The sequence below is a fragment of the Saccopteryx leptura genome, chromosome 2 (assembly GCF_036850995.1).
Source record: "Saccopteryx leptura isolate mSacLep1 chromosome 2, mSacLep1_pri_phased_curated, whole genome shotgun sequence".
Taxonomy (NCBI): Eukaryota; Metazoa; Chordata; class Mammalia; order Chiroptera; family Emballonuridae; genus Saccopteryx; species Saccopteryx leptura.
In genome coordinates this window covers 54,873,828-54,895,202 of record NC_089504.1, presented here as the reverse complement: position 1 = coordinate 54,895,202, position 21,375 = coordinate 54,873,828, and the positions used below count along the sequence as shown (strand labels likewise).

Here is a 21,375-nt window from a genome sequence, read left to right as displayed (position 1 = left end):
CACATTCTGTGTGAACTATTTTATTTATTTATTTATTTATTTATTTTTATATCTGTGTGAACTATTTTAATAAAGTTACAGACTTTATTCAAATTACAGGTTTAGTCTTATTGAATATGATAAATTGAACCCGTGAAAGAAAAAACTAAAAAGGGTAGATGGATGGTCACAATGATTATAAACTCATGAGACACCTAGAATTCAGAATTCTTTTCCATTAACCGATAATGATATTAACTAATATTCCTAGTTTAGTAGCAAATTCTACAGAGTGTAATTTTCCCCAAACAGCTAAAGAGCAGGGAAAAAGAATGATTATTTTTTTTTGTAGTTAATGGCTGTTTGCTTTGTCCTTTTTTCTTTTTTTCAGGAAAAAATGTGAACTAGATTATTTTATTTTATTCTTCTTGATGTTATTGCTGTTTGTCACGAAGACAAGTCTCCCAAATTTCAAGATACTACAAATTCAAGTCCTAAACCACTCTCTCTCTCTGTTTTCTGCTGCAGCCTTCTTTCTGACTCTCCCATGCCTCCTCTACCTTTTGTTCTTTAGAGCAGTGGTCCCCAAACCCCGGCCACGGACCGGTAGTGGTCTGTGGGCCATTTGGTACCGGTCCGCAGAGAAAGAATAAATAATTTACATTATTTTCATTTTATTTATATTTAAGTCTGAACAATGTTTTATTTTTTTTAAATGACCAGATTCTCTCTGTTACATCCAAGACTCACTCTTGACGCTTGTCTCGGTCACGTGATACATTTATCCGTCCCACCCTAAAGGCCGTCCTTGAAAATATTTTATGACATTAAACCGGTCCGTGCCACTGCTTTAGAAGACTCTTATTAACATTTGCTAATGTATATTAATGAGAAGTAATGAGCATCTTCTATGGGAGCAGAAGTGGTGTTAGGAAGGAGGGTGAAGACTGTACAGAGCTCAGCCAGCCTTGCTTCCTACTTTTTTATGCTCTAGGAACAATTGTCTACTTTCAGTCATTTCATAATGAATCAGTGTTTGTTTTTTTTGTTTGTTTGTTTCATTTTGTTTGTTTAGCCATAAATCCTGACACTCATTCTTCATGACTTGGAATATTGCAGAACTGCTTTGGAGGACAGAAAGATTCCTTTTTGTTCTAAGCAATTCAAGGATGTAAGCATAGCCACCAAGGTTTTATAACACATTATTTTCATCTGGTTGTTACTTTGGTATCCTATTACTATGAAAGATTCTAGCCACAAAAACTCACACAGGAGAATGTATTTTCATTTCGGCACACTTTTTTATAGTGGTTGTCCTTTATGATGGTAATTGCAATGTGAGAGCACACACTCTGGATATGTATTATGGCAGCATGGTTAAATAAGAAAAGTCGCCTCCTCCAGCATAATCTAAATGCAAAGAGAAAGCAAGACTCACCACTACTTCTTTGTAACCATCAAGAGCTCTAAATGTCTTTGTACATAGATATTTATTTATTAAAAATGTATAGTTAAAAAGCCAAACCTCCAAACCACATAAAATAAAAGTTTCTTTCTGTAGGCCAATGGTGTCATGAAATACCTAATTGCAGTTTCTCACAAATACTTCAATATACTATAATGCGCTATTTGAAGTACTGTGCTTCAGCCTTTCATAGTTACTCTTCCAACTCAAGAGTGGTAGAATTTGGAAATATACCAGCTATCCACTTCACTCAACCTGTGCTTAATTTTAATTCATGTACCATAGAAACAGAGGGAAAGGTGCAGAAAACTTGGTGTGCATTCCCCTGCCCCTCCTTTTAATGCGTACTAAAAAGATTTATTTTCATTGTAAAAGGATGGAAGAGGGCATTTTATTTTACTTTGAGTAGAATTTTTTTTTTTTTTTTTTTTTTTTTTTTTACTATTAGTTATTTTCAAGGTTACTCATTCTCTCTCTAGGACCTTATAGTGAAGTATGTTTCTTAACAGTATTCATCTTGTTCCATTTGGTAACTACAATATTATATATTGTGTTTAATAAAACAGATATCAACAACTATTTATTCTCTATTTTATTAAGGGTTTCAGAGCCTCAAAAAATAAATTAACCCAGAAGGAAAAACATTGTAGAATGACAACTACTTCAGCATTAATACTACCCGCTTCACTCTTTATAGTGGATGAGTCTTACCAAAAGCCAAAATTATGGTTTCTTTTTGGAGTTTTATAACCACAACAATTTAAAAAATCTTTTAGTATCTCTAGGATATTATAACATTTGCAAATACTACCAGCCTTTTAGCATTTATTATTCTTTGGGGTGCTTTTGAATGTATGTGCCTCATGGTTTATTTTTCAATGGTCTTAGGAAAGATGCTGGCCTATCCAGACAGGCTGTCAGCCTAGGTCTTTCAGATTAAACTTTTTCCTCTAGATACCTTGATGATATTTAAGGATAATGATCTTATCCTGTTTCTTACTCTTGAAGATTTTAAAAAATATCTCATAGTTTTAGATTTATTAAGGTAGTTGATTTATATAAGAACTAAATAATTCTTTTCTTTACACAATGGCTTCCAAAATATGATGCTTAATTCAATAATTTAAAGGATTTGGAATTATAAACAAATGTCATAGGCATCTTCTTGTCCTTACCTAAAAGTAGCTGAAGGGGACCAAATTTTTTGCCAACCTGAAGCTGCCTTTTAGAATATTGACTTTAAGCTGTTTATTATGAATCAAAAAACTCAGAAAGAAACTCTGGCCCTCCCCCCTTTCCTGTCCAAAAGATTTATAGAAAAATCTGCTTCAGGAAGGAAATTTTAGGATGTCTGCTCTAGTTTAATTTGAATTAAGTACAGTAAATGAGAAGGCTTCAGGCAGAGTCTGTAAGCTGGAGACCCCCTATTTCTGAGTTGCCAGGCTAGAAGTTGCCCACCATGAGTATCCCACTCTTCCTTCCTCAACCACCCTTTCTCAGTTCTGAAATCTCAGACTTTGTTTCCCCTCTTTATCCTTTGTTCAAATTGTCATGTATACAAAGTGTTGCCTCATTGTCTTTGGAATTTTCATTATTCTATTTATTCTTGTATGAATTCCCCAAGTGCACGTATTAAAACCTGGTTTTCTCCTGTTAATCTGTCTACATGAATTTGATTATCAGCCCAACTAGAAAAAATTAACATGTGAAAAAAAATTATATTATTTAGCCCCACATAGCAAACCTAAAGGGAGCTACTGAGTTGAACGCAATCAAGTTTAATGTCTTGGATAGATATTATTCTTGAGGAATAAAAATCACACCCCATCATTTTTATTCAATTTTGCAGACAGTAGCTTCTGTTCCCTACTTCACACTCACCAATGGTAATCAATTTATTACCATAAATGAATGAGAGCAGAACGCTGGGGTATTCTCTACAGGGGAGATGATACCTACATAGGGTTTAGTGACTGTATCTTCCATCCAGGTGGTTCATTGTTGAAAATTTCTTTGTGGCTAAGTTTACTCATTGCTTTTAAAATTTGGGTTGGTTTATTGTCTCTTCAGTTTTAGAAATGCAGAATATCTAAATGATGTTCTTGGCTCTAGTTTGTACAGCTCATCAATTAGTCAATCAATCAAACAATCCATATATAGCCACAGATGTATAATTTTCTCCATAGCATAATCTGCATCAACATCATCATTATTATTGCTATAATAAAAAATGAGCAATTTGAGTAGCTACTGGATTTCATCAGACCTAGAATTTTCAGATTGTGTGTAAATGTCACACAATGTCTATTCATAAGGATGCTATATTTAAAACAGATTTTTAAAAAAAGTCCTAGTTTATTTTTTATAGTTTCATTGGTCTATCTCCTCTCTATCTCTTTTCCCTTGAGGGAAGAAGTTTTATGTTTTTAGTTAAGGGCTTTCTAACTCTCCTTCATTAAAGAACAAGGCAAATTTTACTTTGAAATAGTATCTTAAGAAAAAAGGTACCTTTATTTTCTAGCTCCTTAACCTTTAAAGTATATATTACAGAAAAGTACTGATAAAAAAATAGCTGAAAATGGCCAAGTTTTTAACTTCAGATATTTTAAAAGTATGAAATACTATTTAGTATGTGAATTTAGAATCTATTATATTTTATCTGTATAATATTTATTTACGTAATCATAAATATACAAATAAATAATATGTAGCAAAGACAAGATAAAAGTTTTGGCTTCACTTTTAACTTTACATTTATATTTTTTTCCTTTCATTTACTATAATTCTCACTCCATTTTTCCTCTTTCACCTCTCTTTTTTTGTTATATTCTTTCCATTCTCTTCTTACTTTCCCCACCCTTCTTTTCTCTTTCTTTTTCCTTCTCCCTTCTCCATACATTAGTCTCATACTTTTTAACTACTTTTGGATACTATATATAAGCAAGGTGTATACTAGTGAGTTGTTCTGTCTGTTAACAAAATCTCAATTAAAAAACCAAAAACATCAATGAAATGAAAGAACTTATAATTTATATTGTTTGAATAACTTTAAGGGGGGTTTATTTCATAACCACCACCATCAATTTCTCATTTTCACTGGATCTTTCTCAACAGTGTGTAGGAACTTTCAAGCTAGCATAACTAGAAGTCTTCTATTTCTTAGTGTCCTTTCTCTCTCTCCTCTTTTTTTTAAGTGAGAGGAAGGTAGATAGAGGGACAGACCCCCACATGCTCACCAACCAAGATCCACCCAGTAATGTCCATCTATGGCTGATGCTCGAATCAACTGCGCTAACCTCAGCTCCTGAGACTGACAATTGAGCCACTGGCTTCGAGAGGGGAAAAGAGAGGGAAAGGGTAGAGAGAGGGGAAGAGAAACAGATGGTTGCTTTATATGTGCCCTCACCGGGGATTGAACCCAGGATATCCGCATGCTAGAGCAATGTTCTAGCTACTGAGCCAAAAAGCCAGGGCCCTTTTCTCTTTTAAAACCACTCAAGTGCAGGTTTTTGTTTTTACTACTTCACAAAACTAGCGTTTGCAAAGTTATCACTTACCCCCCCCACACACACACACACACTACAAAATCCAAAGGTCGAAAGACTTTGCTCTTTGATGCACATCACTTGCTTTCCACAATCTCCTTCTTTCCTCTTCCCTGATTGTTCATTTTCTGTCTCTTTGGTTGGTTCATATTCTCCCTGTCCTCTCAACTTTGGAGTCTTCTGTTTTATTTACATTTCTTTTCCTGATGATCTCACCTTGTCTTATGGCTTTAAATACCATCAAAATGCTAATAATTTACAAAGAAAAGTCTGGGCTGTAGATGCCCACTGCCTACTCAATGGGTGCTGGGATGCCTCATAGGCATCTCCAACACAACATGGCAAATTCAACTCCTGATTTTACTCTATTCTCCCTCTCCTTTTCTTGCAACTCTATCTTTCTGGCTGCCCAGGCCAAAATCCTTTGGGTTATCCTTTATTCTTTCCCCTTCTCATATTCCACATCATATCCCATGTTGATGATGTGGATTCTTCAGCTATGATGCGGAAACGTCCTTGTTACAGCATAGATTAATAACCCTCTCAGGATAGTTTAATCTTAGGTGAAAGGTACCTCACTTATATGCAAGGGGCCAAAGTTGAAATTTCCTCACACACAAATAAGAACCTTGAAAAGAAACACCCAGTAAAGCCTAATAAAAATAATTCATTGCTCTATAACACAAGCTAGCTGGATAAGATACTCATTACTAATTGTAGATCTCACTGCTATAAAGTGACAGGACTCCTTAAAGACAGTGATATTTTCTTCTATAGTCTACAAACTCCTACCTCAGAACATTTCACTCTGTATTCTCTGATGTCTGTACAATAAATGCCAATGAAATAAATTAATTTTCTAGTTTCCAGAGTAATAACCTGGTGCTACAAACATCCCTTCAAGAGTTAAATGTGGGTCAAAGGAACAGGCACTATCATTTTAACTCTTCTAGCCATGTGGTCTCTCTGATCTTGAGGAACCATAAACTACTGTCAGTGCTACAGATTGAAAAAGAAAGCTTGGAATGACATTCACTTTTCTGAATGATTCCAACGCCTCTGAAATGTGACATTTTGCTGTTGTTTCCTTTTACTGTTTTAATTACTGGTTCTATTTGCATGAAATGAGGATCTGGGTTGCCTAGGAGTTCATCTGCTTCTATTGCATATTTCTGTCTTAAATAAGCTTACTTCATTGTAGTTTAGCTTGCTGCCTCCAACATTTTGACAGGACCTCCTCCTCCTCTTATTCACTGCCTTCCAAAACTCGCCCCAGGAGAGAGGTTATTTTTAAAGTACGTAATCAATAGACTTTGGGAAGTCGCCAAAGCATGAGGGGGTCCTGTGATTGGAAATATACTACTAAGATTGCCGAGAGAAGGGAAGGCAAGAGGCCATGCCAAAAATTGTCTGAGAAGGGAAAGTCAATCTGTAGCTCCCATTTAAGTATTCTGAGGTTTTTTTTTTTGCACAGGCTTTTAGTCTTGGAGGAGTGTCTTAGCTTGGTTCTTTAGCATTACTTTGAATTTCAGGAGATACAGACAAGCATTACAGACCAAATGATATTTCATTAAAATCAAGTTTGTTCTGAGGCTCATGATGGCATCTTAATCTTTTGGTCATAGTGCTGCAATTTAGTTCTTGATGTTGGTGATGCCTTTGCTAACCCTTTGAATCAAGAACAAACCGATTGTGACCACAATAACTGTAAAAATGACTGTTCATGGCCCCTGACTCAACTGCCAGACAAAGGAATGCTACTGAGTGAAGAGGACACCTAATGAGAATGTGCAGATAATCATGCACAGATGAGAATCCATGCTGGAAAATCACCTAGGGAAGGGAGGGAGCTATTTCTGCAGCATTCTCCATCATGTCACTTAGAAACCAGACCTCTTTTTTAGTTATTTACTTGCAGCCACTAAAGATGTCTCTGCTTATGAATTTTTAGGTTTCATTTAATGGTCATTTATGACCATCCTTCTTGTACCTGAAAAGATGATCTATGATTTCAGCCTTGATTTTTTTTCTTCCCTATTACCAAAGGCAGTTGATTTGTTGCTCATCTTTTTGGCTTGAGACGTTTCATTTTGCTGCTTTTATTTAATATATGAGCCTTCCAAAAGACTTTCTTAAATTTTTGTTCATGCATTGTTTTTTTCTTTCATGTAATTAACTTAACTTAGTCATGCCTTGAGGGTTGATTATCAGAAATCAATATAATTTTTTGTGTGAATATTTGCTTTGGTATGTTGCAGAATACACTGTGTCAGCCTATTTGTCCTTAGCTGTTTCTGTATTATACACACTGACCAGATCCTGCTCCAAGGCTAATCTCCTAGCACTACAATGACTTCCTAGGGAATTCTTAATTCTTCTTTAACAGAAGTTTGGAGGTGGCATTAATTGCAAACAAAAGACCTTGACCTATTGTTGAACACAGAATATCTTCTTAGAAGTATCTGCTTCACTATTGTGAACTCTCAGTGGTGACATAAAGATCTTTGTGCAGATCCAGTTACAGACAGTGACAAAGGCACATGTCTACTATGAACAAAAGAACACTTATTTCACATTGCCTGGCTGATGTTGAGTGATAACATTTTTGCATATTCTAAAAATTTTTATGCAGATGCTTTTTAAAGGCAAAATATGCTTTTACAATAATCTTCTTTGTGAATGGTATTTAAACTCTTGGAGTGTGTTGCCTTTTCAATATGCCCATGAAGTTCTGAATAATAATCTTTGACAGTGAGTGAGCAGAAACAAAACCAGAGTTTGTTTCCTGGGTTCAAAGCAACACTTGTCATGTTTGGTTTTATTATTTAATTTTACTTATGCCTATCCACCTTAAATAAAAATATAATAATAGTAATATTTTATAAGCAAGTTACTAGACTATTATTTTAAAGAAATAATCTGCTCTAATTTGTACCATGCTAAGTTGTAGAGCTTTGTCTGTCTTTGTCTGACTAAACCTGTAATGAATAGACAATAGTTCACAATGGGAAAAATCTGTCAATTAATATATTTTCCCATATTGATTTATATTAAACATTTTAGAAACCTTTGTATGCCTTAATAAAAATGGAGCAAAACTAAAAACAAGACACCGTTTCAGTATGGGGTGAGAGATAAACAGAAGAAATATACTTTGTCTTAGAAAGAACTATAATATCACATCTTCACATTGTCAGGATAACTCGGTAACACCTATATAAGAAAATTTAGGCTGTATTTATATATACTTATAGAAATCATTGAAATAGGAAGTATCAGCCTTTAAGCATTTTTGAAAGGCTCTTTGATGTTGGTTAGCTGGTTAGAATAAAATATTCTTTATTTTAATAAGTTAATTTGGTTATAATAACCAAAGTCTACTTATTGCAATACAGAATTTGTTTTGTTTGAATTTATTTTAAATTGAGCTGACAAGACAGGTTTATAATTGATGTTTTGCAGATCATTGAAGGCAATGAAGCAGAGAAGTCTTTGCACAATGCTCTATAAGAAGATGTAGCTGTAGATCTTTAATGTACAATGCTTATTTGAACAAGTTTACTGAAAAAATATTTTCCTTAATTGCACAAAATAACTTTATTATAAAAATAAATAGTTATTGACAATTGTATCATCATTTAAAGAGTCACTATGTTTTTCTTTTTTCAACAGTACAAATCCAAGTGGAGGAAAGTGAAGATGAGACTGAGGAAAGTTCAAGTAAGTGGAGATGGATCCACTTGGGATATATTTCCTGTGAAGTAGCAGTCATTTAAGGGAATTCATTCTCTTATCTTGTGGGATTATGCTACTGCACGTAAGCACAGAAGCATGTGTGGATGACTTTTGATGGTCTCCCAAGAGATCAAGTTCAGCAAAGAGGATCTCCATTTTAGATTCCATTCAATTGGCACACACACATTCCACCCTATTTGTAAGTTACTCATGATCAAGTAGTTAGTAGTCTAGAAAAATTTATGTTGTTTTCTCTACTATTTTCTTTGTTAAAGTCTCTCCTAAAAGCTTTTCTCCAAGGCTGAATCTATTACAGTGGAACAGATTAGTCATTTTGACTGAACTGATCAGGTGGTTCAATTAAAATGAAAAAGCATTTCTTTTGTACTTAATTTATTGACATTTTGTCCAAATTGTTCTGTTGTTTTTACTGTTGCAGGTTCAGCTCAAAAGCTTAGTAAAAACCCCTTTCCAGGCATGCAGATCACTCAAGGACTGGAACATGAGAAAAATCATTATGTGAGCAAAATTCAAATTTACCAAAACTGGAAAAAAAAAAGAAACATCTCAAAAAGAGTTCAATTAAATGATAACTCAGTTATCAATTAAATAACCTGAGCACAACATGGTCACCAGTGAATGTTCACAATGCCATTATTTTCATTACTTTGGTGCAATCTTATGAAAACATCCCAGAATCTCATGTAGATCCTGGGTCCCATTGTTTGAATACTGTAGGGATGGGGAAAATAACTTTCCCTCTACCCTTCTGAATTCTTAGTTGAGACCCTATAATCTAAGACAATTTAAGAAAAGAAAACAAACCAACAAACTATTAACACATATAGCTCATGTATATGTGGAAGATACCCAGAAAAAATAAGTAACTCTCTAAGGTAAAATACCATCTTAATAAGGAAAGGAAAGGGGATACAGCCTTTTAAGAGAGGATGAATGATTTTTAGGAAAGGTGAGTGGACCTTAGAAGAATAGACAAGAAGTCTGATAGTTTGTGACAAAGTTTGTGTGGATATGGTGTCTACTTCTAGTCTTCTCTCCTGTGATGTGTCAACCTTCCCTGGGTATGAAACTCCTGGGGAGGAGATTTATGACAATTGAATTCCTGTTGGAGGATGTGTCATTAGACAGATAAGGGGAGTTCAGAAAAAGTCTCTTCCTGAATTTGCTGTTTTTCAAGTGTCAACAGCCCAAAGTAATCAATATACCAAAGTGGCATATTTTGGGGTGGTATATTTTGAGCTCCTACAGTCATATTTGGAGGTGGCACATTCTTCTACCCTTCAATACTGAATTGAGCCCATTTCAAAAGGTAACATTACATACAAATCTGCATTTAGTACGCAACTGCAGACATTTATTTATTTTTTTACAATTTGACTATTTGGAAACCAGTTAAAGAACTAAAAATTGTTTTCTTATTTCTAAGTGGTAAAAGATATATCTAATGATAAACTTTTCATCCATGGTAAAACTGCGAGTTTAATAGCTTACTTTAATACAAAATATACTGAAATACAGAGTATTAAGTGGCTGCTTGAGTTCTTCAGTTATTTGTGAGTGAAATTGTTTCTTAATCCTTATTAAGCTTTGTCCTTTCAGTAATTGGTGACTAATGTGCTTAATAAAGACTGGGTAAAGTTTCAGAATGCCAGAATGGGCAAATAACATATGGCATTGCCACAATATTTAACCAGTAGAAACTCATTTTTGAATGAATTTCAAAAAAAGTTTCTCTCTGCTAGCCAAACTTTAGTAATAGGCAATGATTTGAAATAATAAAAAACTTTCATAAGTAATGAGATAAAACATATGCAAAAATTAACATATTTAACTAATGACTGAGGAATCTGGTGAGGCATTACAGCCAGATCAAAGGCAAATCCAAAGAGCAGATACATTTATATATCAGGAATACTGCAATGATGTACAAATGGAGACATAACTGCTTTGTGGGGGTTCTTTTTGGTAGGGGAAAATTATTTCTCTATTAAACAGAGTTTATCTGTGTGTCTAAAGACAAGAACTATTTGGCTTTGCTATCTAGTTAGCTATAATTTATAGAGTCACAAACCGTATCCGAAGAATCAGAATCAAATAACACAGAAGGGAATGCTGCAGATGATTTATAATTTCCATTGAAATACAAGTTATTTCCTGCAGTAGCTTCTACATAATAGGATAGTGATAAATAATATTTAATTTTTATAGTAGTTCATTCTAGATATCAGAAGAAGTTAAGAATACCAGAATTTTACAAAGATGGAAGTGAAATAGGATTGTATGTTATAAACTGTAAAAGAAAGAACTCAATTCTCTTTGTAATCTTTACTTGGAAGCTTCATAAGAAGTTATGGACAAACGAGGCTTTGTTAGTTGTTGAAAAAAAATAAAATAACAGCATTTCTTTCTGTTTTATATTAAATTTATATCTAAAAATTATTTATATTCATAAAGGTAGAATATCCATGCAAATGTATTTACTATCAATTTATTAATTTTATTTGAGAAAGAGAAATAAACATTTAAGAAAAAGAAGAACAATGTTTGGAATCAAGAATGAGAGTAATTTGAATTAAGAGAAATCTCAAAAGCTAAATTAATGTCTTCAAAATTATACTAGTTTGTAGCCTTTTTTTGTCATTCCTATCTTTTTTTCTAAAATAGAAGTAGTAGTAAACACATAGTAATTAATCAGTGAACCTTTACTTGTTGGATTGGTAACCTCTAAACTTAGTCTTAGAGGTCATGGTGTGATATTAAACTCCAAGTCGTCTAGTTACCCAAGTAAATAAAGACTGAATTCTAAAGATTATTAAAATCAGTAGCTCCACATTCACATATTTGAGTAGACAAACCACAAAAGAGATGAGAATTTAGATAAATGTACTTAAATGTACCCAGCTATGAAATATATATGGCATGGTACACCTTATCATTATGTGGAAGATAGCTGGATTGTGGTGTCAGATGCATGACAATGTCATAAAAAGTAAGAATACATTTGGTGGAAGGAAAAAGCACATTATGATATTGCCCACTGAAGCATTAAATGCTATGTTTAGGTGAAGAAGAGGAGGAGGATGAAGATAAATTACCAAGAAGAAAGAGCTTGAGACCTAACAGGAAACGGACCAGAGACGTTATTAGTGAGGATGACCCACCACCTGAACCAGAAGATGAAGAAACAAAGAAGGCTAGAGAAAAAGAGAGGAAGAAGAAGCTGAGGAGAGGAGCGTAAGTTTGTTCTGATCTACAACTGAAATTGATATTCATTTAAAAGCCCCTGATGCTGAAAGAGGGCCATTCCCTTTAGTACTCTCTTGCTTTAAAATTGATAATTAAAACTAGTTTTAGAAAAAGAGGCTTCATCTGATGCTGCCATTTTATTCCACTTAGGTAAATGTATTTAAATATTAAAATAGAATTTACAAATGAGTATATATTAAAAATGGCCTAAGAGAAATTCCTTTATGAGGGATCTAAACTGACATAGTTATTAACATATTATAATTAATTTAAATATTTTAAAGTAATCCATTAGTCATATGCATTATTATTGAAATAGAAAACTCCTAAACAATCACTTTATTTTTCTGAGCAAGGATTGGAAAACTATGGCTAATTCCAGCCCAAGGGCTAAGAATGGTTCTTATATTTTAGAAGAGTTATTAATAAAAAAACAAACACAAATATGAGACAGAGCTGTATGTAGCACTCAAAGCCTAAAATATCAACTATCTGCCCCTTTACAGAAAAAAAAAAATGTGTACGGGCCCCTATTGCAGAGGATTGGGGTGTCATTTTTTTTTTAATGCAATTTTGATTTTTTAGTTTCACCAGGCCAACATTTTGCTAAGTGCCAACTTTGTGTAGAATAATATATTAAATTCTGTTTAGGAAAAATTGAAGAAATTATTTTCTGGTCTTTGCTTTATAAAAACGTATAGATAGCAGACAGATTGGAAAAAAGTGTGTATTTAAAACAAATCTAATTAATAGAATTCCTAGGTTTCTTGGAAAGGATTTAAGAGAATATCTAACCTATTCTTGTCAATCTCAAATACATATAGGGTCATGGAGTCACCACGAGGTGATGAGATCTCCTCCCAAATACTTTTAAGACTTTAAATGATGAGGAACTTCCTAAGATGTCCTTCCAAGGTGACATACTCCAGTGTTCAGTAATTAGCTATTATTTTCCTCCTGATAAATAACTATAATTAAATAGAACTGTATAAAAATTTTGTCAGGTAAAGAAGTTAGCATTAATAAATGGTGGTTCCTTTTAAAATAAAAAAATACCAAGGGAACGGGGATGTGGGGGAGGGGTTTGGGAGGGAGGGGAGTAAAGAGGAACAAATATACAGTCACCCCATTAAATTTAATTTTCTAAATAAAATTTTAAAAAGAGTAACCCTTCTTTATAATATTTTCATTAATTTATGTTTTTAGATCTTCTCCCTCCTCTTGTTCCTTCTCCTCTTTCCTTTTTTACTCCTCCTTCCTAAGCTCCTTCTTGTTCTTCCTTCTTTGATAATCAAGATACCACCTGCTCTAAATTTGACTCTGGCATTTTTTAATTTGTATCATCTTTTAAAGCATCTTTATGCTTTGTACTTTTTAAAAATAAAAGACAGCATTCTTTTAAGTTTCATGTCTTATTATTACTTATTATTTAGTAGTATTTCCTATTAGCAAAGCTTACGCATCTGACAGTAGTATTTCATTGAGAAAACATCACCAATACATATACGTGGGGGCAATTTGTGTTTAGAATTTGCCTTTTCTCTCCATTTATGAAAGATCCTTTTAAAAAAATTAGTTGGGTGAAAATTTCTCTGCTCTTTTGTTCTGCGTAAGGCCCTCATGTCAACTGCTCAACCTCTAGAGATAGGACCATATAGATCAGCCAGTTCTTGGCCCCTGTAGCCTGAGAGAATCTCTTTCCTTTGACAGTGTCTGTCCTTAGCTGGTCTTACTATCATTCTAATTCTGAGAAATCCATTAGCCTCCCTACCTCCACATTCTTCCACAGGGTCAAACTTGGCTAAAATAAACTCTGTCCTCATAAGTTTTGCAAATTATATTATTGCTGTCACAATTTATGCAATAATAAATCATTTGTGATGATTGATAGTTCTGCTCTCTGTAGAGTCCATTTTCTATTGCTTATTTTGAAGATAAGCATTTTTTAAAAAATGTATTAGAAAATATATTTTGACTAATATTGGTAGGGAAATAAGAGCATATTTATTTTGGTTAATTAATTTATGGTCTTTAAAATTTAAATGTTTAAGCGGAACACCTTAGGGAATTTTCCTTGTGCTGACAAAACATTTGAAACCAACCAAAATCAAAGTTATAATGCTCTCTCTGGAGACAGTTAAAAAACACTGCCTTATGAGACATTTTGGAGTATTTCTAACAATATGACAGGCTTTTCCTGACCTAGTTTTAAGTGAATAATATGTTCATAGTAGTGAGAAATTTAACATACTTTGCTTCCTTTTTCCGAACAACTGTTGTTTAAATAAATCAAACTTAAGATAGAAAATCATTTCTGCACAAATTAGCCTTAAATTTTAGAAGATGAAGCATGTCTGTGCTATATCTTTTTTAATATGATTAGCCCTTTCTTTGAGTAGTTCCTAGGAAAGCAACTTCCCTGTAATATTGATCAGTAGTACTTTAATTACCTGCATATTTGAAACTAACTTACCTAACAACAACTGTACCTTATAGCATAGCATGATCCACCTGCAGCCATTAACAACAAAAGCTTTAAAAATGTACCAGTCTGGGACCATTTACGATAGCAAAAATGTCTTTCCATACCATACTAATCTTGGAAGACATTGTGATATTTTGTGTACTTCAAGCACTGGGTTAATGTGATAACCCTAGCCAAATTAATTCTGTATATAAACATTTATTCAATACGTATTTACCTAGATTCACTTCTGTGGAGGTAATTTACTAATGTCTTTGGAATACATGGATATGAATATGCAGTTGTGGTCCTGGCTGGTGGCTCAGTAGATAGAGCATTGGCCCTGTGTATGGACTTCTTGGGTTCAATTCCCAGTCAAGACACACAGGAGAAGTGACTATCTGCTTCTCCCTGCTTCTCTCTCTCCCTTCTCTTCCACAATCAGTAGCTTGGATTGGTTCAAACATGGCCCTGGGCATGGAGGATATCTCCCTTAGAGTGCATCATCTCTAGGCGCTAAAAATAGTTTGGTACTCAAACATTGGCCCTAGATGGGGTTGCCTTGTAAGACATTTTGGGTGGAACCTGGTCTAGGTGCACACGGGAGTTTGCCTTGCTATCTCTTCTTCTACGACAAACCAACTCATATATTATTTTAATTGACAAATTAAAAAAAAAAAGCACACTGTGGCAATGGATGTACTAAAAAAGAAACTGCAAGTATTTTATGTCACCATAAAATTTTAGGTAATACACTTCAAGTTACTAAAAGAAACATCTTGGCCCTGGCTGGGTAACTCAGTGGGTAGAGTGCCATCCCTGTGTGCCAAGGTCATGGGTTTGATCCCTGGTCAGGGTACATATGAAAAGCAATGAATGAATGCATGACTAAATGGAACAACTAAATGGAACAATGAGTTGATGCTTCTCTCTCTCTCTCTCTCTCTCTCTTTCTCTCTTTGCCCCTTTCCCTTTCTCTAGCCCTCAAATCAATGGAAAAATTAAACAAACAAAAAGCTCAGAAACAACCTAATGGCAATCAGGATTGTATTTTAGTAGAGTGTACTTTTATAGTTCTCTTGAGTCAGGATTACTATTCTAAACAAAATATCTGAATTAGTCAACAAACTAAATTGTCAACAGGAAGTTATTTTGGAGATGTAGTATGATTTTTTGTTTCAGTAATCATGGCATGATTAAACCTATGAACTGATGGGAAAGAGAGGAGATTGCAGCCATTTTATAGGGTGGGTTGTAAAACTATGGATATGTCCTTCTGTTTCTTAGATGAAATTTTCAAAAAACAGCTTTTGCTATAATTCTACTGCATTTACTGAGAAGCTTAGTTAACAGCAAAATATGCTTCTGAGTCAGATCACAATGTCTTTGTGGGGTCTAGTTAATTGAACTGAAAACATTTAACAAAGGAACTGCTTAGTAAAGAATAAATAATTGTTAACTAGGACTAGGTTACTGGAAAAGTGAAGAGAACACTAAGATAACATGGGAATAGCAAATGTAGGAAACAGCTACCACCCAAGAGCTAGAGGAACAATGGAAATAGAAATTAAAATTTAGGACCATGGAGAAGGGATCTACAGAGCTGAAACCACTGCAAAAGGGATGATACTCAAATGGTAAATCTCATTCTGTTAGAGTTAGAAAAGCTGTCAAACTAGAATCACCTGCAGCTGTGGAAATGCCCTTGGGAGAAGAAGCCTTGCTAAGGAGGAAGCATCACGCCAAGAAGCAAACAGAAAACCAATGACCAAGTTCCTTCTTAGTATCAATCTGTACGCAACCTAATTGAGCCAGCTGACAAAGCAGAAATGTGACCTAGAATCCCAGCCCCAGTATTGCAAAAGGCGAGTTTGAATCTGAGTGACAGAAAGTTAAAAACTGAAACAATCTATTAAAAAATTGATCTCTACAATATGGCATTATATACCTCGATTTAAAATTATGTTGCTCATGTTTTGATTTTATTTTCTTTGAGTTCTGGACCCTATAATACTTTTGCAATGCTAGGAACACAGAAGAGAAAAGGCATATGTCATTTGCTCAGTAAGAAACTAAATTCCCTTGAAAGCCTCTTCAAAGAATTTATTTCCACTAAATATAATTCAACTTGAATTTTATCGGTTGAAGTTTTGAGCTTAATTAAAAGATTAAGTTAGTCTTGAAAAACAAATTTTCTTTTTCCCTATTTAAATTTTTCTCTATTATTCTTGATTCAGAGCTAACTTAAAAAAAATTAAGGACATGTCAAAGATATTTTTACCTCTAAGTTACTATCCTTACTGAAAAATAAAGTTTAAAAATGAAATGTAGAATTGGTGGGGGGATGTGTACAAGGGAACAAAGAAGAGAGAAAATAATCTTGAGAGATCTATAATTATTCTAAGAGTTTGAGGATGTGGACTATATCTATAAGGACAGCTTAGTTTCAGGACATCAGAATGTAAATACTATTCTTTACAGTTATAATAATTCCAGAAATCATGTGCATCCGTGTTCAGGTGCAAGCTTTAATACTTATGACTCTCACATTCACAATGTACAGCCAGGTTGCTACACGACTGAGTTTCTGATTTCATTTTTCTTTAAGTTTGAAAGTGAAGTAAAACATAACTTTATTGAGGTTTATTTTTCTTTTAAAGGGATGAGGATGATGAAATTGATGAAGAGGAATTGGAAAGATTGAAGGCAGAGTTGGATGAGCAAAGACAAATGATTGCTAATGTCAAATGCAAACCTTGGAAAATGGAGAAGAAAATTGAAGTTCTCAAGTATGATGTCACTTTTCATAATTAGAAATGCTTTCCTTGATAACGATTTCCTAAATCCTCTGTGTGTTACCTATATTTAGCATATAACACTATATATAATATACCATATATATAATGCTTATGATTATATATACATATATTATATGTTATATATCATATCACTAAAGAGACTAGGCTAATAATTACTAATTTAAAACTATAAGTACATTTATTGTTTGAAGTCTTATAATCCTTTTGGTCACCTATAATCATTTATTTCTTGAATGAAGAGTTTCCTCAGTTTAATACATTTATTACTATCTCTCTGAAAATGGTATATTTGAATTTACAAGTTTGTGTGGATTGCAGACTCTTGTTTCTCCATAGAGAGTCCCAGCCTCAAATGACACATTCACCTGACAGCTCTCTTTAAAGTGCAGGGAGGATGCTAAGCCAACAGAACAATATATGTGATTCTAATTAAGGGTTATGTTAATAACTCTTCCCTGGTTACATGCCAGTAACCCGATTTTACTCTTATGGTGAATACTGTTGAGAGTGCTAACACTCTCAGAGGAACACAGATTTCTACATTTCTGATATTAAAAGTCAAACAGTTATCCTTTTCTGGACGGTGAAAGTGGATCCACCTCTGAGGATCACATTATACTTCCTGGCCCTGGCAGCTGGGGCGGCAGGGTGTGTGTCGGTGATAACAGTCATGTTGCATGAAAGTACTCTACAGATTTTCCACACAACCATTTTTAAAAATAGCAGTGCATTTCCAGAGTTATCCCTCTATAAACCTGTTTAACTTATAATGTGAAATATTGTAATATATATAATAATGTGATAATTATAGTATTATTGTCCTTGGTGATGAAAAAAGAACTGAAGGAGCTACCAGAGTAACTCACTTCTAGTGTTGGCTCTGAAAAAGCTTGTGTGTTATTTAAGGAAATTGCTTAACCTCCTGGGACCTCACTTGACTCATTTAAAATAAGGTATTCTAGATCTACTCTATGAGGTGGGAACCTAGTTATCATTTATAATTTTGTTTTGTGGAGAAAGGTTTTCCATATTTCGAACAATGGTTTTCCCAGCACACTTCTGCATCACACAATTGCTGCTGGGAAGTGCTGTGTACACGCATGTACACAAGCCATGAAGGAAGGAAAGGCCGGCAACATTCCTGGTTCCATGGAGCTAACTAATATGTGTGCGTGTGCATACGTGTGATCATGCACACATGTGCGCTTGTGTGTTAAAAGTTTTCATCCAGTGAAGTGATAATGACGCTAAGTGATAGGTTAAAAATATCTTTACTTGGCAAAATAGAAGATTGGCAACCTTATGTTGGCTCCCAAAATATATTTTGGAATATTACTGGCCATGAAATTCCCAAACCTGGGAACCACAGATAACTGCATAAAAAGTCACAAAATTGGAAAGTGATAAAATTGTGAACTCTTAAAGCATGTTATGAAATTGAGTAAGAATGCCAAAGAGTACCTTCTCCCTCTGCACTTGCACGGAGATGCTGAAATACATCTCCCAGTCTCCCTTGCTCATATTCCCCATGTAAGGCAGTGGAGCAGGCATGGGCTTCAGCCTTCTTGAATTTCAGATCTTCCATTTACTAGCTGTGCAATTTTAAATAAATTATGTAGTTTATTGACACCAAGTTCCTTATGAAATTATACAAATTCACAGGATTATGAGAATCATTAAGTGAGATAATTTATGTAACACACTTAGCATGGTACCACAACATAGCACATAGCTAGGAAATACAAGTTGCAGTAATACTTTCACCTCAGGACAGACTTGATGTTGCCTGATTTTCTGCAGTGTAACAGGAGAGACTGAGAGAGTGTGTGCTTGGCAGACCCAGTGGGGAGCAGTCCACAGGTACCCCAGGACCCTTGGGGGATGATGACACAGTATTTGCAGTCTGGATGGGCAATAACATTTACTCCCCAACAAAAGAAGTAGGTTATCTTGGCAATTCCACAGAATCCAGGGCTAAATCATTCTGGAGATTTTCAAAATGTATCCTTAGGGTGATCTCGTGGCAGATTCTGGTCTTGAGTCCAGGGATTAAAACATTTTTAAAAGTGGGAAGAGATAAGGATTGGGATGAAAGAAAGGCCAACACGGGCCTTATTACTAGCTCAGATGTTCAAAATGGGAAGTCCACAGCTGAATCGACACTGTCAGAGGTTTTTATTTGGCTCACATGTTTTTTGTTTCTTTTTCCTTTGTTATTATTCTTTTTATTGTGGTAACATACAAGATACACATAACATTGAATTTACCATTTATTCATTTTGTATATTTTTAACAATCATTTTTTCTTGGTTGTCAAATTTTTAAAAGTAAAAAATTTCGGCCCTGGCCGATTGGCTCAGTGGTAGAGCATCGGCCTGGCGTGCAGGAGTCCCAGGTTCAATTCCCAGCCAGGGCACACAGGAGAAGCACCCATCTGCTTCTCCACCCCTCTCCCTCTCCTTTCTTTCTGTCTCTCTCTTCCCCTCCTGCAGCCGAGGCTCCACTGGAGCAAAGTTTGCCCGGGCGCTGAGGATGGCTCCGTGGCCTCTGCCTCAGGAGCTAGAATGGCTCTGGTTGCAACATAGCGACGCCCCAGATGGGCAGAGCATTGCCCCCTGGTGGGTGTGCCAGGTGGATCCCGGTCGGGTGCATGCGGGAGTCTGTCTGTCCCCGTTTCCAACTTCAGAAAAGAAAAAAAAAAGTGGGAAATTTCAAATTTACAAAATCCAGATGTACAGCTTCTCATGGAAAAATGGAAGGTCTGCTCCCACATTGCTACATGAAAATAACAGCTGGGGCTGTGCAGTAGCTTTCCCCTATTAACAGGACATTCACTCTTCAGTACGCACAGTCCCCAGACAAGCCACACCACTGTTCATGCTCCTTGGCTAGACCTAGCATGCATTGGCGGTCACTGCCTCCTACCTGTGCAGCTGTGCAGTAAGTTAGGCATGTTGCCAAGGCAGCGATTCAGAACATCAAAGTTTTGCAGAATGGAAGCACAAATATCGGCCCAGAGAAGAAACAACTGTCGCTTCTCTCCTGTCGGCAATGCTCACTGTCTTGTGCTAACTCTCCATGACCAGACGTGGCTCCTGCTTTGTGGCTTTGCAATGCTTAGCACAGCTGGTGCCAATTGCCATGATCAGCCTGGTTCTCTTTGTTTCAACCTCTGTGATGAAGTTGTTGGTACTATGGTGCCTGACCTGTCTCTCCCTGGAGGTTTTTGAATGTTGTTTTGAATTTATCCCCCATGGATTTTATTCACATTATTCGACCAAATCGTCAACAATTCATAGAACATGTAAGTACAGGTTTCTCCACCCTGATGTTACTAAAATATGGGAGTCAGGCAGCTTTCCTCCCTCCCTTTATATCTTTCAGGGACATCTAACACTGAGACAGTGTCACTAAGGCTTTATGTTATTCCCAGAATTGGCCTCTGGCCACCACTTCTGGCTAAATCTATGGAATCCAATGCTCTAGGCTCACTCAACTGGGGCAGATTTTTTGATCATAGATTTGGATCTGTGTCTGGGTTCCAAGGCTTCCCTCATGTTTCTGAGCACTGAATCAGATTTTAGAGAGGGTCAGGGTTTCAAGATATGTTTTAGAGGAAAGCCTCAGGAAGCACATGTTTCTGAGGGCATTGTGAGACACTTGGATAGTTCTTGCATTTTGAAGAAGTGCCTACCGCTGGGGACATAAGTCCTTAGGACTAAATGCGGTGATACAATTTAGCATAAGCAGCTAATACATTGACAGGAAGCTCTAATAATGAGTTGTAAATCCATGTGGATTTTCAAATATGGCTCAGGAACTGGCGTTCTGCAATTTCATTAGGGATGAAAGGAAGATGCTTTCTTTCCACCATCGCTGTGGAATGTATTTTTCAACGTATGTTTTCCTGTGCATTAATATATTTTCACATACTCCTGTACCCTATACCTACTGAATAAGATTCACTGCATAGAGGAGTGCATGTGCCTACCTCAGATCAGGAGTGTGTGTGTGTGTGTGTGTGTGTGTGTGTACTTTAAGTCAGTGATATACAGTCAGGTTTGAGCCTATCTTTAACTCTGAGAAACTTAATAAACAGAA

At 35.3% G+C, this 21,375-nt stretch overlaps 1 protein-coding gene across 1 annotated transcript in view; it reads left to right on the top strand.

Moving 5' to 3' along the window:
• The window catches only part of TMC1 (transmembrane channel like 1), a 162,680-nt gene that overhangs the window by 44,853 nt on the left and 96,452 nt on the right, over positions 1–21,375 (top strand). The window contains exons 3-5 of the mRNA XM_066362945.1: positions 8,662–8,709; positions 11,808–11,979; positions 17,116–17,244. Of these exons, the coding sequence (XP_066219042.1) occupies positions 8,662–8,709; positions 11,808–11,979; positions 17,116–17,244 (349 nt within the window). The remainder of the gene's footprint in view (positions 1–8,661; positions 8,710–11,807; positions 11,980–17,115; positions 17,245–21,375) is intronic.